At 45.3% G+C, this 24,815-nt stretch overlaps 1 protein-coding gene across 5 annotated transcripts in view; it reads right to left on the bottom strand.

Moving 5' to 3' along the window:
• FAM78B (family with sequence similarity 78 member B) overlaps positions 1 to 24,815 on the bottom strand; it is a 44,732-nt gene that overhangs the window by 5,993 nt on the left and 13,924 nt on the right. For 2 of the 5 annotated variants that reach the window (XM_053245126.1, XM_053245123.1), the window contains one exon: positions 13,435 to 22,454. In XM_053245126.1, the coding sequence (XP_053101101.1) occupies positions 21,932 to 22,306 (375 nt within the window). In that variant the 5' untranslated portion in view covers positions 22,307 to 22,454 and the 3' untranslated portion in view covers positions 13,435 to 21,931. Of the gene's footprint in view, positions 1 to 9,173; positions 9,235 to 12,227; positions 22,455 to 24,122; positions 24,229 to 24,815 lie in introns of those variants that run through there. The other 3 variants (XM_053245122.1, XM_053245121.1, XM_053245124.1) reach the window with 3 other exon arrangements.

The raw sequence follows: 24,815 nt of genomic DNA, 5'->3' as shown, positions 1-24,815 counted from the left end.
AAAGTAGTATTCCCTCTCAGTACCCAAATAATGGAGTATGACTGAAGGTCCCTCTGCATTATGAGATCATCCAGAATTGGACCAAAAAAGTGGTGTAATGTATTACCTGTTAACAGATACTTTGAGACATTTAACAGAAGCCAGAAAGAAAATCGTGCACTCATGTCTTAAGATGTATGAAATGCCAACAGTATGCTAGGCACTGCACTGAACATAGATGTGAAGTCCCTGACTAAAGGAGTTCCAATTTACATTAGATGGACATGTCAGTAGTGGAGAGAAAGCTGGCAAATGAGTATTGAGGATTGACTGGGAGTGTGAAGAGTCACAGGGTGGAGAGATAGGGGTGCTTCAAGAAGCTTGCTGAAGAAATGCCGCTCCCCACCCCCACGCAGTGAGGCGGGGTTGTGCCTCCGGCCTCTGAGGCAGGCATGGTGGCCACCATCTTGGTCCCCCTCCACGTGGCCAGGGTTGGCCAATCAGGAGAGGGGACGAGGAGAAGCCTGCCCGGCAGCCACCATCTTCCTCAGTCTCTCAGCTGCCGGGCAAGGGGAGGGAGTGCTTTTTGGTCACTCCTCAGCAACCATATGCGGGGTTCCTGGCCAGCACAGAAAGCGCAGGTCACCAGCACTGGTTGGCTGCACCTCGGGAGGCTGGGAGGAAGAGCAGCGATCAGCCACGTGGGGCAGGCTGATTGCGAGCGGGGGCTTTCCTCCCGGCCAGCTGGGAGCCGGACAGAGCACTCGGGATCGACCACGTGGGGCAGGCCAATCGTGAGAGGGAACGTGGGATCTGAGCAGGGCGATCAGCCGCATGGGCAGAACAATTGCAAGCAGAAGGGAACCAACACTTCCAGGCTGACCGGGGATTGGCGCGGGGGCCAGGGAGACGAGCGGCGAGGGATCAAACAACTAATGGCCTTTCTGGACCCAGGTGATATCAATATTGATTGACTGGGGAACACTGGCAGATTGGGGAGCATTAGTTTATGTGATTGGGGGGCATTGATTGATTGGGGAACACTGATTTCATTGACTAAATTCATTGGGGAGCATTTTTACTGGGGGACATTTGTTAAATTCACTGGGGGGGGCATCCAATAAGTAATTTGGGCATTTTTTAAAAGTCTTTTTAAAAGCACGGTGGGCATTCAATGAATTCATGAAGGGGCATTTCATTGTGGGCAAATTTAGAGTCATAATATTGTTGTGAATAGCAGCCGCAAATCCTGTGACATCTAAAAGGCAAGCTGAAGTTCTGTTGCTTAAGCCTTTGTAAGCAAGAGCCTCTCTGATTCTGCTAGTCAGTGTTAGTTTACAGAAGTTCTGGCTACAATAAGTCTCTAAATTTTTCTTGTATTGTTGCTCTTTAAAATGTCTGAAAGCTCTTTATTCACTTGTCTCCCAGCTCTGGTGCTCGATCTAATTTTGGTGGCCACGGTGAAAGGACTGGTAAAAAGAAGGCGCCCAACGCACAACAAGATGGACATGTTTGCCACTGTCTCCGTGGACAAATACTCTTTCCCTTCAGGCCATGCTACTAGAGCCGCCATGGTTTGCAGATTTGTACTACATCATCTCATACTGGCTGTCCCATTGCGTGTGCTGGTGGTGCTTTGGGCTTTTGTTGTAGGAATTTCCCGAGTCATGCTGGGAAGACACAATGTGACAGATGTGATCTTTGGGCTAATTATGGGCATTCCTTAAATTCATTGGGGGGGCAGATATTAAATTTATTGCAGCTTTTGATAAACTAGTGGGGTGGCATTGGGTCAGCTCACTGGGGGCGGGGCATTTATCCCATTGGGGGATAGCTGCATTACTGGAGCATTTACTGACTTTTCTTGACTTACTTAGTCATGCCATCAAGGAAAGGCCCTGGCAAGGGGAAGGCCCCCACCCCTAAGCAGCCTCCAACATGGCCCAGAGATCCCGACCCCCTTCTCTGGTTCAGAGGATGATGGGCAGCTGGTAATGGCAAGGATCTTGTCCTGCTTGGAAGCTTTGGAGTCCAAGAGGAAGACTCCTTGGGGTGAGGGATCCAAGATGGTCAGCATTGAGGCAAGGCTGCATGCGCTGGAGAAAGACGAGAGGGAGGTGACTGGGTCAATAGATGCTGCCAGGCCTGTGGGGTCGCCCAATCAGAACTTGGATGCAGACGTAGGATCTTTCAATGAGTCTGACTGGGATTGGTGCTATCCCCCTTGGGTTGGGCATCTGGCCAGCTTCTGGGGGGGAATGCCGGCATGGCTGGTGGGGCCAGGTTACTCGGCCCCCAGCGTTACAAGGACAGTGTTACCAGGGTGACAGATAAGAAGGCAGAACCAGCTGCCCAGCAGCAGCGGCTTACACCTTGGGAGCTGAAGTGCGGGGGGCAATAATGCAGCTAGCGCAGATCCAGGACAGGCGGCCGAAGGCAAGGGAGCAGTAGAAACAAATGATAAGATTGAGCACTACGCCCAGGGGGAGGTGTCTATGCCCCTGGGCAATGACTTGCTACTAGCCACTAAGGAAAAAATTTGGAGGAATGAATATGTGGATATGTTTTCATCATTGCTCCAGGAAATGGAACCCGGGGATGGGGACAAGGGAGAGCTGAAGGACACAGAGAGGCTCAGGTACACTTATTGCAGAAACAGCCAGAGTGGGGAGCATCGATGGTGAAGTATCTGGACATTATATATCATGCCTTCTCAGAGTTCAGCAGGCCCGCTTGAGCCTGTTATGATGAAGTGTTTAGAAGGCTTTCGGTCATGAAGCCGGCTTTCCCTTGGGATTGTCACTACCAACAACTCTGGTTGAGGATCATGGGCCCCGACCGGCCGGTGAATGGGGAGTACTCTGACAGCAGACACTTAATAGTGAAATCCGCTGCAGCACCTACTAGGGGCAAGATGCCCAGGTCAGCAGGCCAATTTTGCAAGCTTTGCTGGGAATTTGCATCTTCAGTATCGTGCTCACACTGCCTGTGTCACTTTTGGCATGCCTACCCCTTCAACTCCTGTATGAACTGTATTCAACTCCTGGCCCTGTATTCAACTCCTGGCCCTGCACCGACCCCCAAGACAGGCCTGCTGCCAGGAAAGGTGGACCCCCCTCTCTGGCAAAGGGGACCTAGTACAATAAGGTTGGAGCCCCTGCTGCAGCTACCCGGTAGTGCAGGATAGGGGTTATCCAGTGGGGGTTCTGGATCTCTTATCAGGGTCCTAGGGTAGGTTGTTGGACAGAGAATCTGCGATCAGTGAAGAGGTTAGCACAACTCTAAAGGGTCAAAATAGATAAGGAAGTACGGACCCTTCCCTGAGCCGCCCTTACCCAACTTTAGGGTATCCCCCCTGGGGGTGGTGCCTAAGAAGCCCAAAGGAGGAATACCGCTTGATACATCACCTCTCCTTCCCTGTGGGAGGATCAGTAAATGATGCTATACCCCACCAGCTATGTTCTGTGAAGTACATGACTTTTGAAGCTGTAGTGGAGATGGTCCAGGCACAGGGGAGGGGCATGTTGATGGGAAAGTGTGACATCATCAGCCTTCAGGCTTCTGTCAGTTCACCCGGATGACTTTGATCTCCTGGGTTTTGCATTTGAGGGTGGTTACTACATGGATAGGGCCCTGCCCATGGGGTGTTCCATCTCCTGTTCTGCCTTTTGAGCATTTCAGTTACTTCCTGGAATATGTGCTGCGGGAAAGGTCAGGCTTAGTTTCAGTGGTGCATAAACTAGATTACTTCATCTTTTCCGGCCCAGGCTCATCATCGGCCTGCAACTACCTTATGCACACGTCCCATCATCTGGTGGAAGAGCTGGGCATACCATTCGTGTCGGAAAGAATTGAGGGCCTAACCACTCAGCTGGCCTTCCTTGGAATTGAAATAGATACAGTGGCCCAATGCTGCTGGTTGCCAGGAGCAGTACCCAGGGCAGCTGCTGTATGCTAGGAAGGTCACCATGAGGAAGCTTCAACTCATAGTGGGACACTTGAACTTCACGTGCAGGGTGATTGCTCCCAGGTGTGCCTTTCTCAGGAGGCTCTGTGAAGCTACTAGAGGGCTTAGAGCCCCTTATCACCAGGTGCAGGTGACCCTGCAGCTTAGGGAGGATGCCAGGATGTGGGTGGAATTCCTAGAGGACTTAAGTGGCATCCCTTTCTGGCACACAAAATTCTTGCTGGAGGTTGAGCTGCAGGTTCACTCTGATGCAGTGGGTGGGCACAGTTTTGGGTTCTTCTTCCGGGGGAGGTACCAGGTGGCCCCAGGGTTGGGATAGAATGGGAGTGACCCAGAATATCATGTTCCTCGAGTTCTTCCCAGTAGTTGTTGCAATGCACATCTGAGCCAGGGATTTCAAAGATCAGGCCTTTCAGTTCTAGTGTGATAACATGGCCACAGTGCAGGTGATCAACTCGGGGACCACTAGGAGTCCCTGGGTGATGTACCTTGTGTGTTGCTTCACACTGCAGTGCCTACGCCACAACATTCTTTTTGCTACATGACATGTGCCCGGGCTGGATAACAGCATCACAGACATGCTGTCTCGGATGCAGCAGAAGTGCTTTCGAACCCTCGCCCCAGCAGCCAGAGAGCTCCCTGAAGTCTTTCCTGCCCACCGATGGAGCCTTGGATTCTAGAGGTCGAGGCGGCCATTCACCTATCCTTGGCACCTAGCACAAGAATGCACTATGCGGCACCAGTTTGTGAGTTCCACGCATTCAGGGCTGGATGACCTATGGCCTCTCTCGGTGAAGCATGTGCTGCGCTATAGCATCCACCTACATGGACAGGGCTTGGCGCCGGGGTCCATCAGGGGCAAGCTGGCAGCCCTTGTCTTCTAGGCGAAACTGGGAGAGTACATGGACTCCACTGACAATTTCCGGGTGCGCAAAATGCTGGAGGCATGGGCATGGGCCTCCTCTTCACGCCAAGATCCAAGGGTCCCTCTGGCTCCAGCAACCCTGCAACCACACTTTAATGATATTTGTTTTTCCAACTTTGAGGTCCTGCTGCTTAAGGCCTCCTGCCTAGTTGCCTTCTTTGGTGCATTGCGAATCAGCGAGCTGGTCGCTGCTTCCAGGTTTGATGTGTTGGCCCGGGCCCTGCAGTACGAGGACACCCGATTGGAAAGGGACAGGGTGGTGTTGTGCCTGTGTCTGGCAAAGAATGACCAGAAGGGCAGGGGTGCTACCATCACCCTGGCCGAGGGGTCTAATGCGGGCCTTTGCCCAGTACAGGCTGTGCAAGCTTACCTGGCCATGCATGGGGAGGGTGTCAGCCAGCTGTTCTGTCATGCGGACACGATACCCCTGACACGCTTCCAATTCTGGGCTCTGGTGAAGGAGGCTTTGAGGATGGCGGGCCTCGACCAGAGAGCATATGGCACCCACTCCTTCCGGATTAGGGCGGCATCTTCGGAGGTGGTGGGGCTGCCTGAGAGCCGTATCCGGAAGTTGGAGAGGTGGTGTTCATCTGCCTGCCACTGCTACATAAGCCCGCTGCAGCAGTGAGAGTGGGCAGAAGTAAAACCCTGTTTTGTCTTGCAGATAGTCTGTGGCTCCCTTTCCCCCTAGTGGGTAGTCATCTACGGGCACAGCTATGTGTTTTGGGCCAGTCGATGAGCTCGGCAGACCAGCATGGGTACCCAGTTGGGCCTTGCAGGTGCGGCAGAAGTGGATTGGATGTGGAACCTTTGCCTCCCACTTCTAGATGAGTATGTGGTCACAAGGGGGACACCAGATGTCATGGTAATTCTCCTGGGAGGCAATGACCTGGGTTTGCTACAGGGCAAGGCCCTGATTCTGCAGACATTAAAGATTTACGGGGCCTAGCCGCCTGATAGCCGGATATATGGTTGGTTTGGTCTAACTTGCTTCCAAGGATGAGTTGGAGGGGCCAGGGGGCCCCTCTGTGCTTCAATAGGGCATAAATAGGGAGGTTGGGAGAGTGGTCACTGCCATGGGCGGGGCAGTTATACAGCATCCTGACATAAGGGTGCAGGGCATGGCACAGTACAGGGGGGATGGAGTGCATGTCTCCAACCGGGGGAATGAATTGTTCCTCTGGGACTCGCAACATTGTCTTCAGGAAATCCTAGCTGGATGGGGGAAGCGGGGCTAAACAGAGGTTTGCCCCACTTTTTTGGCAGGAGAATGCGGGTGTTGGGTAGGCAGATTCAGGATCGGTGTTTGGCTGGAGGGCCAGCTGGGTGTGTGTGTCAAGGAACAGCCGTTTGGGGTTTTGGTGGCCCGGAGGCCTGGGAATGGCTCCCACTCGGGGTGGGTGGGGATGGCACAACTCACCAGCTCAGAGCTTTGGTGGCTTGGGTTTGGGGTGGGTCGGGCCACCACCGTCTCAGCGAGGGAAGCCTCGCGGTGAGAGGAGGTCAGGACATAGAGCCTGGCCAAATAGGACCTGGCCCTTCACCCTAGTGTGGGATGCCCATCACTAGGAGGGGCCACCACACGGGAGGAGTACCTGCACTCTGATTAGTTAGGGACCTCGGTGCAAGTTTGTTATCACTGTACAATAATAAAGTGGCCCTTATTTACTCCAACTAAGCGTGTCCTGTTTTCATTGGGGCCTGGGGGTGCAATGGATTCTAACCAGAATTTATGAGCTGAAAACTATTCTCAGTGGAAGCTCTCCTAGAAACTATGCTAATGAAAGTGAATGTGGATGGCAGGCAACTGTCCAAGGTGCTGAAAAAGCAACATCCTGGTTCACTTGGGACAAATCTGCAGCCAAATCTGCATTGCTATCAATGTGATAGTTGTGCATTGGTTCAGCAAATCTGCATAAATCTAATGCATGGAATGTTTCATAAATGCCCTTTTATGTAAATAAAATAATATTTAAATAGATTGTTTGAATGTATATTGTGCCTTCATTATGCAAAGAAGAAGTGTATTTGATAATCTAATACTTCTGGAAATCAATATTTTGATCAATGCTTTGGCAAAACTACTTAAAATGTAGCAATAGGAACTCTTTCATTATTTGATATCCCAAAACACAAACTCCTCTCAAAAACAGCAAGCTTTTACTTTAAAAAAAAACCCCACCCTAAACTATAATTTATTTCATGGACAGCTAGTTCATTTCAAACAGCCATTTCTACCACACTAATGCTCTTGTACAAGAAAGAATATATATATAATCTTGAAACCTAAGTTTTCTGGAGAGCAAGAATTCTCATTTCGAAGCCACACATGGGGCTTCACTAACCAGAGTTGCACAGAAAGCTGTCTCATAACCCTACCAGTCAGTCCATCAATTCATCTAGCTCAGTATTTTCGATACTGGCTGGTATATTGTGCAAGACTTCGTCAGTCTAGGAACAGAGTGTTTGTACAGTTGCACAAGAGTACGCTTGCTAAGATGGAACAATTGCACAAACATAGAGGGTCATTATTTCTAATGGCCCCCTGTCATGTAACCATATTTGTGTAATGGGTATTTTCCCTAAATTTCAGAATTCATGGTGCTGTCAACTGTTACCCAAACAATATCTATGGAGGGGAGGAAATCATTGCTCTAGCTGTTATAGTTTTACTTAAAAAGTACTTTAAAGTTAGCGAAAATCTGCAATCCTGGAGAGAGGCTGGCTAATGTTATTATGACATCAACCTGCTTCCCCAGTTTCTGTGATGAGGTTAACTTTGCAGCTTATTCTGTTAGGTCTCACTCTCTCTTTTTCTGATAACTCTGCTACTGACAAGTTAGAGGGAAAGGAGAGGCAATGGAGGCTGTGATTCCCGATTGTCTCCCATATTGCTAAAGAAAAAAGCCCCTTGAGTTGGGAGGGCCAAGAACAGTCATACTGGGGTGCAAACTGCTGCCCCTTCATTCTTTCCACTGCCCCTTCACTCCCATGGCAGAGGCACACTTGCACTTCAGCCAACTCCAGCCCCTGAGCTCCAGCCATGTGAGTGCTGGGCCTGGGAAGTGGCAGCAGGTGACAGGAGGGCCATGCAGAATGCTGTGGGTGGGCAGTTTCCCTTTGCTGGCTGCTTTGCTCCCCCTCTGCGACAGTGGAGGCAAGGCTATGCTCCAGGTGCAGGTGGGGCTGAGAAGCAGCAGGCAGCGTACTGCACTAGAAACGGGCACCAATGCCACCACCCCTGGCCAAGAAGATGAAAATATGAGCAAAGCATGAGGGGGATGGCTAAAAGAGTGTGGGGTTAAGCATATTCTGCTTGGTCTGTGGGTGACCCTTATCTTATGGCACTTCAATGGGGGCTCAAAAGTGTTATCAGAAAGACCCGGGGCACTACTTAAATTTAGGTAGTGATTCTTCCTCCTGCCCTACCCCTACCAAGGAAGATTCCATCTGCCCTAGAGTCCCTGCTCTTTCATCCTGAGGTGTTGGTTTTTTGTGGGGGAGGGGCTCTGAAGTTGAAAAAACTGACGCAATCCATTACTGGCACAAAATCATCTAGGCAAGGATTTGGCAGTACCAGGAATGATGGCAGAAACTGAATGGCAGGACTGGCTTCCTTCTTCTTGAAGAGGAGACAAGTCTCCCAGGTTCTGGAAGAGGAGAAAAGTCTCCTAGAATTTCTCTTCTTGCCTCTGAGTAAATCTGTTGAATGAACTGAGCACTCTTAGTTGCACATATTTCCAAGGTAACTTGTGAATCATGGAAATTCTTAGTTTCCTTTCTGGTGAGATGCACAAGCTGTCCCCATAGCTGGAGCTCATGCATATCACCACACTGAGAAGGTGGGTGAGCCCCCCACCCCCTTTCATGCTACTCCATAGTCACTCTTGATTCCTCTTTGGCATCTATGAAGCCACCCCCCAATCTACTTTTAGGGAGAAGGAGGCAATGGACAGAGATCTTGGAACACTTATTAGGTAGAAAGAAGATGAGGGCAGTGTCTTTTCAAGATACCTAGCATACAGTAGCTAATTTCCCTTCATGAGCTTTGAGCTGGATTAGCAGTGCCATCAAGCCAGCCATCTGGCTTCCCTCCCCTCCCCTCCGCTACTTGCAGAAGCAATGGAGCTAGTCACTAAATGAGAGAGAGGCCTTTTCCTGTTTCAAATTGAGATGACCTCTCAAACCATGGCAATGCCTGTAATTGTACTGTGTGAACTGGACTGCTCAGGTTTCTCCTGGGCCTAGTACACAATCTCCTAACAGGCAGGCACTGACTGCATTTCTGCACAATGTGCTTACCAGATCCTTTCAGGTCATACGAGTCAATAAATGTATTGTCCTTGCAGATCCAGAGAATAGTCTGTAAGCACATGAAGATGTCACATAGTTAAAACAAAACAGATCTTAGCCTGGTTATCACATGGAAGACTAGTAAGAGAGTCCGCAAGCCCTTCATCTGCCAAGGACAAGTCTGTGGGTGAATGTGCTGGGGACCGGAAATGAGCACAAGGCAAAGAGCAGATGTAGGTGATTGTCCTTCACTTGAAGCAATATTTTAGCTTATACCCGGCATGCAGTTTTTAGAGTCTGCTTGAGTATACCATTATATTCTAACTTGCATAACGCAAGCAGTGGAAACTTCTGTTTTGTGTAGGAATTATACCACTGATAGACTGGAAGGAGAAGGAATGGTCGAGTCTAGGGCACAGGTCATGAAGAAAAATGCTGATACCCTAAGAGAAGCCAGCCCCAGCGAGGAGTAGGGTAGTAGACTTTTCTCATGTATCTAATGTTGCAAGAAAGCCACCTCCATTTTGGCACTGAGCATTTACCTTAAGCAAGACGTGCCATGATCATTTGGCAAGCCAAACAAGTTTTGCCAAGCATTTGGGAAAGCCTTTATTTGGACCAAAACAGCTTAGTGATGCAGCCTGAACCTGGGCACATAGCCCAGCAAGGCAGAACATGCACCCCAAATCCTTAAATTCTTCATAAAACTGCATTTCCATATGAAATAAACAGGAGTCTTTAGGACAAAAACTGTGTCTTGAGAGACTGAGTAACCGCACCTACAAATGCAATCAAAGCACTCTGGAGTCACTTATTAAATTTTGGCAAACTGAGACATATACCATGGATTTTAGGAAAGCTGACTTTAGGATTTCTAGGCATGGGATCCTATTTAGGTTTTCTCTGAACTCATAAAGGTGGGGGGAGTCCCAGAGGGATGAGAGATTCTGAAAAGTGAAATACTGAAGGAACTCAGTAGATTATTCTTACTTGGAAAGAAAAGGGTTAGTCATTATATTTGCATTTAACTAACTCCTAGAGGAAAGGGAAAAGTTGCCTAGCAACCAAGGAAATTAATCAGTTTTTCCAGCTTCCAGACTTCCTCTTTACCCTCAGTTCTCTCATTTAACATGTTTAGCTTCTGCCAAGTTTTTTCTTATTTTATGTAAGTTTAAAGTAAAATTTAGCTACAGTTTTCTCACTTGTGACTCAGTCTGACTTATTCAAAAGCTAGCTCTGCTAACAGGAACAATGGCAAACAATTCCAGTGAGAACAAAACATGGGAAACATCTCAAGAAACCAGTGTGGATGCAGAGAGAGAGAGAGAGAGAGAGAGAGAGAGAGAGAGAGAGAGAGAGAGAGAGAGAGAGAGAGAACGAACTCTTCAAGTGGCTGAGAAGCAAAAAGGACACATAGAGGAAATGAAGGAGCAGTGTATTACCAATGAAGAATACAAAAGAGTGGTCTGAACCTGTATGATGATATCAGGAAAGTGAAGGCTCAGAAGGAACTGAGGATTGCAAGGGATGCAAAACAAAGAATTTTTTTTTTACAGATATGTTCAAACCAAGAGGAAGGTCATATAAGTGGTAGGTCTGTTGCCTGGAGCAGATGGTGAAATGGTAGCAAGTGACAGAGCTTGAAGCAGAGCTGCTTCAAGCTTATTTTGCATCTGTCTTCTCCCACAAACTAAATGTGGATAGCCAGGCAACAGATGCACGAATCCAAAGAAACAGAAAGGAAGAAAATCCACCTCAAGACAGGTAAATAGATGCTAAGAGAACTGGTTACTTTAAATGTATGTATTCAATTTATATACTACCCTTCCTAAAGTGGCTCAGGGCAGTTTACATTTTAATGTAAACAGTTTAAAGTGTAAGTCTCCAGGTCCAGATGCATTGATCTCCAGGTACTGAGGGATCTTAAAACCATTGTCTTTTGAGAATTCCTGGAGAACAGGTGAGGTGCCAGAAGCCTGGAGATAAGCAAATGTTGTCCCTAACTTCAAAAAGGGGAGAAGGGAGGAGCCAGGAAAGTACAGTTAGATTCTAGGATAGATTATTAAGCAGTGTGTGAACATTTAGAAAAGAATATGCATGGATTTGTCAAAAACAAGTCATGCTGGGTTGGTCTTATCTCCTTTTTGATAGCTTAGTAGATCAGAGGAATGCTATGGGTATAGTGTATTGATTTCAGCAAAGTATTTGACAGTCTCCCACAATATCCTTGTTGAGACATTTGTAAAGTGTATACTAGCTCATGCTACTGTTAGGCGGATTCATAGCTGGTTGAACTAATGTACCAAGTGAGCACTCATTAATGGCTCCACGTCATCCTGTAGGGAGATATTGATTGAATTGAGTCTTGCAGGGCTTTGTCCTGGGTCCTGTGCTCTTAAACATATTCATAAATGGCTTGGAGGAGGAATTCATGTATCAAATTTACAGAGGACACAAAGTTAGGTGGGACAGCTCAGAAGAGAGAATCAAGCTACAATTCAATCTGGTCAGCTGAAAAACCAACAATAAGAAGCTCAACAGAGACAAATGCAAAGTCCTGCATTTGGGCAAGAAAAATCCAATGCACAAGAACAGGATGGAAGAGTCCTAGCTTGGCAGCAGTACATATGAGAGGGATCTAGGTGTTTTAGTGGACAACAAGTTGAACACGAGCCATCAGTGGCATAGTGTCCAGATCATGAGAAGCTATTGTTCCACTCTATTCTGCATGGGTCAGACCCCACCTGTTTCCAGTTCTGGACCCTGCACTGATACATTGGAATAGGTTCAGAGGAGGACAACCAAGATGGTGAGGGTTCTGGAAACTGAGACCTCTGAGGAACAGTTGAAGGAGCTGGAAAGAGCCTTGATAAGAGAAAAGACTACGGTGGGGTATGATTCTCCACAAATTACTGCATGTGTGCCGATTTTTGTCTTTAATGTTCTTAGGATGCTTTCCCTTACATCCAAAGGTTAACTACAACAATTAGTTTCAATTCAATTCTTTTTAAATTGCCTTTCAGTTTAATTCACGGATTTAATAAAGCTACCTCAGTCACTGACCTTGAGGCAGAGAAGCCTGTTTTGCAGTTCCCAAATTTCCAGAATCTGCCCAAAGACTGTAGGGGGTGGGGCAACTCACAGGTTGTCCTAAGGAAAGGAACTTGATGTTAGACTCTGACTTCTTGAATGAGGTACCTGAATTCTCTTTCCCCTCCAGCTGTCCCAAATACCTTGCTCCCCTGGAAGCCACTCAGAGGAAAGCTTCAAGTCAGGACTAGACGGTATTTTTGGCTTACAGCTAAGATAGTGTCACAATCAAGCCCCCTTCAGATTATCCAGGGCTCACTTAAACTTAAGCAAAATGCTGAAGTTGACTCCTAGTTCCTTATTCATCACAGAGACAAAGAACTGCATGAGCAGCCTGGATAAGGAACAATGTTTTCATATCACTGCACTCCAAAATATCACATGCCTCCATTACTGGAAGACTGCCTTCTACAAGCAGGTATGTGGTTCTTGTAAACAACTACAGCCTTTTACCAACTGACTGCATGCCATTGCTCCAAAGCCCACTGGACTGGTACAGAACAGTGATAGCATTTTAAAGCTAATTTGGAATGCATCAGATAGACAAGATATTGAAACTGTTTTAGGTGTAATGCTGCAGCTCTGAAAGGCACACTGCACCAAAGATGGACAAGTCTGTAATAGTTTTCACTGAAAAACATCTTTGGATTGAACTTCCATCTTTCATCTAGTTGCATTTCTTTATAGTACAATTATGCAATTTCAGCCTCAACAATTGTTCAGTGCCAAAAAATAAACCTATAACCATAACAGACGCAAGAACAGCTATCACTGATCTTTTCTTCTTCCCCTGAGACTTTGTGCAATTATGGCTGAATTTGAACAATACAGGATACAAAAACAGAGGAAATTTGATACTCACCTAATTCTAGAAGTAGAATTAAGGGGCAGAGCTGGAACTATACACAAAAGCCATACTTGAGTAGGGGGCAGTTTGGGTCTAGTGGTTTAGAATAACCTGATTTTCTTTGAAAAGAATGCAAGTCTAATACTGGATCACTGGCTGACATCCTGATTAAATTACTCAATGGTATTCAGGAGTTCTTCTAAAGGACTACTAAACAGGACTTCAATAGGACTTCCTCTAGTAAATTAAGTCAGGATGTCAGCTACTCTTAAGAGCAGATAACCAAAGAGATATTGCCTCAGCACCAAATATAAGTAATGAGTCAACACTGCATCAAAAAGGATGGAGCTCATGTTTGGCGTTTGCAGCTGAAATCTTAACTCCTTGGATTCACATCCACTTGAACATCAGCTCTCTGTTGCTTCAAACAAGGCTTTTTGAATGCAAGTACTCTTTACAAACCAGAGTTTTTACAAAATAAATGTGCAGCTGTTACTTTCAAACATCTTTCTGGATTAACTACTGCTGTTACAAAGATGCTGCAGTTTCTGAACATTTAAAGCACACATTTCATACATGACATTATACAATCCTTCCCTAGGTATCCAGCCTTGGCTACTGAGACTAGTAGAAGGAAGTGGCTGTGTGAATGTCACATTTTCTTTAGGTTTTCCTTTCGGTTCCCTTTAGGTAGAGGGAACCGGACTGAAAGACTCCCCCTACCCAGTATGTGAGTTCATCTACCTTTAAAAAAAAAAAACCTAAACAAAAACACCCAACAAATTTTAATGACAAATCACTCTTCTCTTCTTATGTGTACACTGAATATCATAGTAGTGTATTTGAATCAGACCCTGGAGGAGGCTATTGCAAAAGATCAAATGGTGATGCTATGGAGTGCTACAACTGAATGAATCAAAAGGGTTTTCAGATGTAAGCCAGAAAAATGCCATAGAAGCTTCTCTAGTATGGCCAGTCTCTGTTACATCAAGAACTTAAATAGCAACCTCTCATTTCCTGTCTAAAATGTTTATTACCAGAGGCTCTACCAGCCAGAGCTTTAAACCCAGGGTTGCCCCCAAGGTATTGCAGTGCCTGAATTGAGGTGCCAAATATTGGCTTGCTTGATTCTCCTGGTGCGGGGTGGGGGGGAAGCTCCCTTTCAAAACCAACCCCTGCAACCCTGGAAAGTGGGGCAAGGAGGAGGGAAGGTTGTCAGCAGACTCCTTTTCTCTCCTTGTGTTTCTTGCAAGCTTTGGAAGGAGTATGAGGATGAGATTGGTCCCAAAGAGCTGCTCTGATGCCAGCAGGGAGGCATCTTGCTGCCCTGCTGGCATCTCAATAACCTGCCACCCTAGATGACCCATTTTGCCTCGTGAAAGGACTGCCCTGGCTTAAACCCAACTCCCCCCCCCACCCCATAAACAAAGAAAACAGTTTTCTGTTTGCAATACATAATGTATTTAACAAGTTCTTAAAATCCCAGAGAAGTGGAATGCAACATTAATTGAGCCTTTGTAATATCCAGAGAGAAATACCCCTCCCCACCTCAGATGTGTTGGTTTAAGGCACGCTGCAAAGCCAGCTTTCCTCTTCCTTTTCTCCAATCTTCTCCAAGGGGAAGAATGCCCAACTTCTGTCTCAAATGTGACTTCCACATGTGCCTGTTCCTATCAATATCTCGGAAAATGGAGATCATCAAATAGAGCAAGAGCCAACAGAAAAACAAAGGGGAAGAGGAGAAAAATGATGATGTGAGGGAGAAGTGTAGATGAAAGAAAGAGATCCATACACTGAGGAGGATAGCTGTGATTTCTTTCTCCTCCCCCTCCCCTGGTGTGATATCAGCCCATAGCTTCTAATCATGACACAAAGGGAGAATGAGAAATGAAGTGGAAGCTTCGGACAGTAAGCAGCATATGTATGAAAGCCATCTCTCACCATGTGTAGCTGTTCACTTCAATACAAGCACCACAAATTCACGGTAAAGCCTCGTTGTAGTCAGGAAATTGCCCTGGGGCTTTGCACATGGAGAAAATGGAATTAAAATAAATAGATTAAATAGATAAATAAATAAATAAAAATAGATAGAATAATGTAGCCTGAAGTTTAAAATGGTTCCTGTTGCAATCCAGAGCACAATGAGTGCCTGTTTCCCTGACATCGGACATATACACAAGCACAGAATTTGGTGTGGAGCTATACAGGGTGCAGTTTTTGAGGGCTGCTCCTTTAGGAGCAACACAGAAGTTGGCAGCAGCATTGCTTTCCTGCAAGGGGCTCTTCTACCACCAAACAGTTCTGGAATCAATGGCAGCCAAATGAGATGCTGATTCTACTCCAGAGGATCCACATGAGGCCTGGATAGTGTGTGCTTGATCTGAAAATCAGTCCATGGGAATCGGTGATCTGGCTCCAGTTGCGACATGAGGAGGAGGAGGAGGAGGAGGAGCCTTTTCCTGTTTTTTTTCTGTCACCACTCAGCCTGGCTTTCTGCAGGAGGAGTCTTTGGGAAGGGAATACCATACAGTCAGCTCAGTCGGAGGCTGGATCTCTGCAGAGGCACAGATGTGAAAATGGACAAGCACAAAAGGAAGTCAGACATTGGAGGAACTTTTAAGGCCAGTTCCAGAGGTGGACAAGCTTGTGAATTCCCATTTCTGTGACCTGGTCCCCTGTTCTTCCCTGAGAGTAAAGATGCTGGACAGAGGATGGAGGAACCATTTCAAACAGGATATGGTCAACTGATAAAATCACACATATTTGGTAGAGGCAATAGTTACAGTGTGGCAGGGCTGGAATGACCCACAAAGCACAATTCCCTGTCCCAAGGTAGGACAGGGATCAACCCACTGAGTCCAAACTACATCAGGTCACAAACAAAGTGGGAGCCAAGAAAACATGCAAGTCAGAAGGAGCCTGAAAAACACTGAGAAGCAGAACTTTCTAGGGGCATTAGTTTCTCTAGCTTCAGAGAAGAGAGTTAAAACGGGTAAATCAGTTTTGGGCCAATTTCTGCTACTGAATGAGCTGCACACTCATCAGGCAGAATAGAAAAGAAGTCCATTCTCAGTTATACTTTTGGTGTCTCGAGATAGATGGCAGATAGTGGCCTAATTTTTTTTTTAAACCCCTCTCAAAACTACAAATCATTATATTCAAGTTTAAGCAAGGAAGGATTAAAATCAGACTGATATGAATTGCACTAAGCTCCTTATTTCCTTTCAGTCTAGCTACAGCCACCAAAACCAATTCTTAAAAAAGGTTTTAATGGTGCTTTCCAAAAGATATTTAGGGCCTGGTTTGGCGGCAGCCATCAAGAATGCAAAAAGTGCCCTTCACCTTTAATGCAAGAATAATTTAATCAAGACAGAAACCTCAGCAGCTCTATCTGAGAGAATGGAATGCCCTTTGCACAACTGAGAATATGATGAGGCACCATTTAATTAAAAAGGTTGCATAGTCTTTACACTAGCAGCCATTCATCCAGTACAAGATACCGAAGGCCTGCAGCCAAAGATGTGTCTCATTATTTCAAAGCAGTATGTCGATTTCAGCTCTCTTCAACCCTACAACTGCTGGCCTTATCTTACTTCTCTCTTCTTGTGGGTTTCCTTCCCTTCCCAGGCTCCTGCCTCTTGCCTTCTCATTCATCCAAGCTTGCTTTCCTAGGCCTCTGCTTCTTTTAACTCTTTCCTAGGATCTTTCACCCACTCTGCTCAGAATCAGCTCACTCAGTGACAGACAGAGGCCTTTCTGATTTTCTAGCACTTGTAACGGGCAGGCAACTGAGCCAGTAACTGTCTTAGGTTTCATCAATATTATCAAGCACATTATAATATAGGCTGCTTTATGATTGATTTCACATCAATAATGACATGGGGGAAACCACCCAGTTCAGCGAGCAGGATATTCAATCATGGTTTTCACGGGATGGAGGGTCTGGTGTAGACTGGGGGACCACAATGACATGGGCCAGTGGATTGCTCTCAAGAATACCTGTGCAAGCACACTCCTTCACAGACATACAGTATAGTGTACACAGATTCAAAACTACTGATGGGCCTGTTGGATCTTAAGAGCTACATTTCATATCCACAAGGTTCTTCCCTGCAACATACTTGAATACCTTGGGCTCATTCTTCTTTGGCTTGTCCTGACCAATGAGTCCTTATACTGTACTTGATCATATACTTGCAGAATATCAGGGTGCTCCCTCATACCAAACAGCAACAAGACCATGCAATGAACACAAGAGGACATTCCTAATCACTACTCCTGATTAAACTCCACTTGAGCAACATGGAGGATTTTTAAAAAGTGCATTTAAATAATGCTTTTTAAAAGATATTTAAATTAAATGCACAAAATAAATTTAAATTAAACATTACAGTAGCTTTAACTGAAGTGAAAGTGGCAGCAGAAATGGATATCAGTAATGCCCAATATATACAAGCATGTTTTGTCATTCTGTTCGGATTTGGGCTCAAACCTTTCCATAAATGCTCCCAAGTCTCACGTAAAGGGGCATGTCAGCTCCAGTCCTCAGCCAGATCTGTATTCTGCTGCCATGAAGACATGTCTGCTAGTTTGTAATACTGGCCTGGAGACTGGTTGTCTAGCTCTGTGGAGAATCTGCAATGGGGACAGCTTTGCCTTTCCCACATACTGTAGGCTTTATGGCAGCAGATGATACTGCTTGTTTTTTTAAGAGGGGACTAATAATCAGGAAGTAGCCACGCTTTTCAGGTTGTTAAACACCACACAACCAAATGGACTTTATCAACATTATACTTAGAAAGTGGAACCTAGATGCTTGTATACCACCATTCAACTCAGTTTCTATACGTTTCTCAGTTTTGATGCTTCCTGTTAAAGGGGCCTGTCAACTTTAGGCTAAGATGTTCAAATACCAATGTTAACGAGTACATTGGAGTGGGAGAAGTTCCATGCTTGCACATTTTGAACCATCCTAGTTCAAAATTGACTTATTTTCCTCTTTTCATAAATTGATTCAATTATTTTAACCTACATTTATGACCACTTATTTCAGATGAGTGGCTACAATATTTTACCAGTAAAATACCCTATGAGAATTTTCAATAGAACGATTCATTTTTTCTTTCTTTAAGAAGTTCCCCTATTTTCCTTGCAGAAAATAGGGAAACTTCCCCATCAATCTCTTAAGAGGCTATTTTGCAATTACTATAATTGTTATGCAGAACATTCCAAGGAAGAGTTTGTGCCAGTTTTCAAGAGCAGTAGGGCTCCTAAATTAGCCAGTGGTTTGCCAAGGTAGTGGAAAACAGCCATTAATCCCAGCTAGGGCCAAGTAAAAGGCACAGTCTTTGGAATGTGGGCAAACTAGGCATGAAGACTTTGGTCTAGGTTCCAATGTTCAACACCATTCAAGCGTAAACAGTTAAGAAATCCACCAATAAAGTGGTAGGTGATATCAAGCCATTTTCCTTGTCTCCCTCTCCCTGTGGGGAGAAAGGAAAAGAAAGAATGGCTTTAAGAGTACCATTGTGGATGTGGCCCAGTAAGAAAAGATCTCAAAAACGTTGTGTTAAGAATAGCTTAAATGATATTTTGAAGGCACAGGCTGTGATGTCCCTCATCCTCCAAGACAATCCCAATTTTTTCAGGAGTCTTGAAGGTAAAATATACAGTCAAAATATCGTTGGAGCAAAATTCACCACACTGCACATTAGGACAACATAGTCCTGACAAACCAGTGATGTGTAAGTGGCCAGTTCTCAAGTCTCCTATGGAAGTCAAGTAGCGTTGCTGTGTTTTCAAAAGAAAATTCAAAGAAAACCAAAAAGGCTGGCCTGATTGGTATAGGCATAATACTGAATCAGTGTATGTATGTCCCTGCAGACCTCAAATTTAATTGCTGATATCCTGACTAAATTACTCAATAGAAGTCCTATTGGAATTAATAGGACATGTTAGTCATGACAAACTTGTGCTATGAATTTCAATGGCACTTTTATTAAGTAATTTTCTCAGGATGTCAGTCAATAGTAATACTTAGTGGCTTATGTGTCCTACAGTGTAATGAAGGTGTTGCAGAATCACCCACATCACTGCAGAGTAGGGATGTGCTTGAAACAATATTCGGCGTCCGAGTCACAGCACAATCCCTTTAAAACTGAGGGCTTCTACAGCCCCTTTAACACAAAGGAGAGCACCTCCTCTGCTCTCCGCCATTATCATATTCATGGCATTCCCTCCCAGCTATCTGCTTGTGCTGGCAGCACTCTCCCCTAGTTTCCCCTGCACAGCGCCAGCATGCAAATTGCCTCCGTACATGCACGGTGGTCATTTGTGTGCTGGCAGCTGGGGGACAGCGCCATGAGTACGGTAATGGCAATGAGCGGAGGTAGAGCAGGGATAGACCTACTTTCCTCTGTGTTGAAGGAGCTGTGGAAGCCCTCAGTTAAAAAGGGATTGTGCTGCGATTCAGATGCCAAATTGCATTTTGAACATATCCCTATTGATATCTCGGATGCTTGGACGCTCTCACACATGTGGCAATGGCAATAATCTATGTCAGCTAAGAGAGAGCATGTTCTGCAGTGGACTGTAAAAAAGGGAAGTGCAGTAACAAGATGAAGCCCAGAAGTGAGTGCTAATGCTATAATGAGGACTTGCTGTTTAAACCTTCTGCCATGACAACCAAGAAACAACTCCAAAGGCAGAAAGGTACTTGTGGGGAGATTGCAAAGTTATTTTCCTTTCAGAAGACTGAATTCCAGAGAATTTGCAGCAGAGAATTTTCACTGCCAAGAGAATGGCGGACGTTGGAGAACAGTAATTAAAGAAATGACTGATATTAGAACACTTTCCTCACTGGAAAGTGCATCACTCTCTTTGGATGTTTTCTTTGCTAACTCAAGAATGACAATAGTAAGTATTACTAGTTAACTACTTATAGAATTCTTATGGGCATAGTAGGATGCCACATATGCTCTGCCAGTATGGATTGCACAACTAACAGTTCCTGAACGTGGCAAGTAGCACCACGAGCTTCCATCTACTCTGCAGCTCTAATCTATGAATTCATACAGCAGCTTCTATCCAAAACATTATGTCCCTCATGTCATTCTGCAACTGATGGCAGTCTTTTCTACCCTCTGCAGAATTTTCTACAACACCTTTGCTCACAGGGCTGCTAAAATTCCATTCACACTGGTGGAGGACCAAAAAACAAACAAACCCAGAACTTGAACATAATCTGCATTACTGTTCTCTTCCAAGCTTCCTATAAAATTTATTGCTTGGAGGTAAACAACAGTGTAGAAAAAGAAAACTGAAACTAGTTGCTGGAGATTTCATGAGCTAACATCCACACAATCTCTTTCATTTTCTATCATAGCATTATTACCATAACAAACAGAAGCAAGACCAATTTGTAGCTCTGACTACAAGTGCTCAAGAACATGAGAAAGTAAATTCCCATTATATGCCAATTTTCATTGCCCAACAAAAGTTCATGTATTCCTCCTCAATTATATAGTGAGGTCTAAAAATATTATTTTGGCTACATGCAAAATGGGGTGGGGTGGAGATCAGGAAACTTCTCCTCTGGAACATGGGTGGCATCTAGCCCGGTTAAGATTATTATGGACAGCTCTGACTTTCCACTTAACAAGGCAATATTCTTGCTCTACAAGGGCTGTACAGCTACACCACCTCTCTGTGTGTCCTCCTTTCCCCATTAATGAGTAATGATGTCACAGCCTGGGAGGGGTTGGAGATGTGCCGGGATTCTAATGAAGTGTTTCCCATTCCCATGTTTAATGGCAATCTGGATCCTCCAACCTCTACCAAGGTGATTAGAAATGTTTTTTTTCAGCATTGATAATGAGCATCATGGTGCCAAAACTATCTATAAAATTGCGAGTCTCCCTCCCATGCTAAATACAACTAATGATCCCTTTGCCCTTAGCTGGAAAAACATACTGTATGCAGACCACCTTTTGGACTATAGATTAATTCTGCTCATATAAAAAGCAGAGTTGGGGATGTTTGGAAACAATAGTGTATTTTAAATACTCGGGTGTAGCTAGTTCATTTACCTTGGATTTCACCGAGCATTGGAAACTATGGCAGAGTTCCTACATTTACAACTACTTGAAACACACTGAGAAACATGCAAGAAGTCTTAACTCCATTAGTTCCAATAAATTATCTTCAGGGATGGTAGATGAGATTATTGGTAGTTCAAGTTGTGCTTCAGTTCAGCACCATGGATAGCTCCTGTAGAGACAGCCACTCTTTCTACAAAAGCAAAGCTGTAGATGGCACAAGTAGTTTTTCCTCTTTGTAAACATTCTCTTCATTCCAATGAATAGGGTGATAATTTTGATTATCAATCAAAAATGCATAGGTATAATGTTATGGTAATATGCCATCCCATCCTGTCCTATCCCATGAGGTCAGAGACTAGGCAACATACTGGAAGCCCATGAATGTCTGGTAAAAACGGCCTCCGTAACTACATCTAATTGGCTGGGAAGCAGCATTAGCCATAGGCACTGGAAATCACTCTTTTGATCCTTGTGTTTCACCAATAAAATAAGCCTGTTTTCCTATGAGAATACCGTTGAAGTGTGGACTTGTACAGACTCTTCTTCCAAAGTCAGAGGCCCAGCTATTCTCCTGTGGCACAGTGTTGGCCATCGCCATGTTATATTATCTTGAAGAAGCCCTCTTCCCACTTGCAGTTACAAAAGGCAGGTGAACTTGAGAGGTCTTCTTTGGCTCAGATATCCACACCACTGGTGGCAAAAGCCCTCATTTGTACAGTAAAGGTCATCCTCTATTTGGGTGGTATCACCACCAAAGGCGGGCCTCGCTTAGGCCTCCACATGAGGACCTGGGCATCATTGGCATTGGGTTTCACTAGTGCATTTGGTGGGATGGGTTCCATTCTACTCAGAATTTTGGGCTGCTCCTGTTGAGTCCTCCCCACCAACCGAGCTCGCTTGCCCAAAAGCTGCATTGGATCAACTTCAATGTCTACTCTCATTCTCCATTTTATTGTCTGTAGGATAATTTTTTCTTTTGTAGTTATATTCATGGCTACGAGCCATGTAGTAAAGCTTTGATCCCGTTTGATCCTGGTTAGCAGTGGCACATTGCTGTCACTCACGGGGACAGCCCATGTCACACTGGGGTAGAAATTATCATTCATACTGACTGAAAACCTGGAGACCTTGTTGGTGGGGCCAATCAAGGTCACTGTTTCTGTGGTGTTCCCATACCATGGGTAGCTCACTCCATCAGAGTCACTGATGGCTTTTACACGCCCTTCTCTCAAATCTGGAAGTTCCCAGCTTGACCTAGAGGGGGAAAGCAGAAAAATAGGTTAAGAAAGCTGTAATCAGTTACTAAGCAACCCCTGTAAATAATGGCTTTTCACAAGTGGGTCATAACAGGCGCATCATTGCCAATCTAGAGTTTTTAAGAGGAAGGGAAAGAGAAGAGAAAAACAAAGGAGTGAGAGAGAATGAATATATATATATAGAGAGAGAGAGAGAGAGAGAGAGAGAGAGGGCCTTCCAGCTATTTTTGGACTACAACTCCCATCATCCTCAGCCACAGAGGCCAATTGTCAGGGATTATGGGAGGTGTAGTCCAACTTCTTCAGCAGGGCTGAAATTGTGCAGCCCTGCTCTAGGAACCCCTTACTAGATACATACATTTGGGCAAGAAGCCCATTTTCCTCCACTTTCTATAAATTTATCACACAACCCTCTATTGACAGCTTTTCCAGTACTCTCACTCCAGTAGCACAGTATGCTGATGCTCTGGACTTTCAAGAGCACAAGCACATTAAAACTTGCTCCCAGGGTCATATTAGGAATTATTCCAGAATAGGACCCCTCTTACACCAAGAAACCCAACCTAATTAAGAATGGGACACACATTTTGCCTCACACAGATAAAGGGGCAGAGAGTGGTTTCAGTACTCCCAGCAGTTTGCACCTTTTAACATGTAGGTGAATTGACATGTTGCCAATCAGTCCTCTAGGGAAAAATAAAATGTTGTACAGTTGCATCATCCAAAACCTGCTATCTACCTGACACTGGAAGGCCTCCCCGCTCCCACTGACAGTGATCCCACAAAGCTATGCTATGCCAAGAGCAAGAGTCCACAGGAGTTCCGATTCTCTTCAGCTGCCACTTCTCCTCTTCCAAGCTAGATGTCCTGGAAGCAAGTCTCTCTGCAGGCAAACTGGGGCTCTGGTCTTTCAGAAGTGCTAGAAACAAGAGGAGTTTTGAAAAGAATCCTCACGCCCCCACATGGGCTGCATTGTATATGCTACTAGGCAATCATGGATATCAATAAATCCATCCTGGTTTGATGCAGCCATCCAGATTCAGAGTCAGAGAAACATGCTGGTGTGATTCTGTAGTTTGAGCTTTCATTCTTTCAGAGTGGTGGGGACATAGGAGGTGACCAATACATTTGTCTTCTGTTTGTGCAACAACTGCTGACTGAAGTGACATTTGCAATCATTTATCCCACAGCAGCTAACAGCTGCTCCTAGGCAGGTCCATCTGGGTTAAATCATCTTCCAGTGAAATGACATCTATTCTCTCAGACATTCTTCAGCACTCTGAAATTGCTTCAAAAACAATCCAATCTGCTCTCTGAAAGCAAGGAATTGTATCAGGCACTCACTCCCCATGGCAGCAGCCTCTGGTTCACAGGCGACAAGTGACTGCTAATGCAGCTGCCTGTCACTGTAGAGCTCTTTTGAGAGAAAATCAAAACCAGGAGAGGCATCAGAGAGTAAGAGTCCTTTCTCCAGAAAAGATATCCTTGATAATCTACCACATGGTTCACATAAAGAATATTTGGCCACATGTGATATCTTTTAAAAGGCACATCACTCAGTTATATACACTATATATACAGTTAAATACACTAGCACTGTCTGCATGATTGGGACAAACTTACTCTCTCATTACATAGGCCTCAACAAATCTAGTCGCCAACTCACCATGAAGCCTAAGAATTTAATCATGGAACCTGGCTCAATCCCCAGCATGCAGCCCTGCTCTGACCCACCAAACGGCTGCTAGCATCAAGCTCTGCTATGGTCCCTCTTTCTCCCATGCTTAAGAGGGGAAATAACGGCCATCTTCAAATATCTGAAGGCCTATCACATAGATGGAGGAGGAGGAGCCTTGTTCTTTGTTGTTCCTGAGGGCAGAATAGAAGCAATGTTAGTAGACAGCCTGCTTCTGCCCCCTCCCCTTTTCTTTTGTCCATATCGGTGACTGGAGGCTTGCCACAGGAGCACAGTCAGCAGTGTAACTATGCATCTGGTGGCTTAGAAGGAGGAGGAAACCTGGTCTCTTTATAGGGTCAGAGAATGGGTAGTAAGAGCTTGACTGGTGGAAAACCCACATGGAAAAACTCCCCCATTGCTATGCAGGTGAAAAGAAGGCCAAGTTCCAATGGACAAAGAAAAATCAATGCACTGGAGAGCATGCAAGGCTTTGAGGAGTACCCATCTATTTAAACTACTTTGAGATGCGGTCAGCTTTGAGAACTCTCTTTAAAGACTGGGAACAAAAACACTCTTTTGTCCTGACCATCACCTGAACAGGCACTAAAGTTTACACCTTTTCCAAGCCCATTTCACAGTGGTGGCTAGTAGTCCCTGGGAATGGTGGGGCAGAGGACAGGG

The sequence above is a fragment of the Hemicordylus capensis genome, chromosome 4 (genome assembly GCF_027244095.1).
Source record: "Hemicordylus capensis ecotype Gifberg chromosome 4, rHemCap1.1.pri, whole genome shotgun sequence".
In the NCBI taxonomy this organism is placed as follows: Eukaryota; Metazoa; Chordata; class Lepidosauria; order Squamata; family Cordylidae; genus Hemicordylus; species Hemicordylus capensis.
The sequence above is the reverse complement of the archived record's forward strand: the minus strand, read 5'-3'. Positions and strand labels throughout refer to the sequence as shown.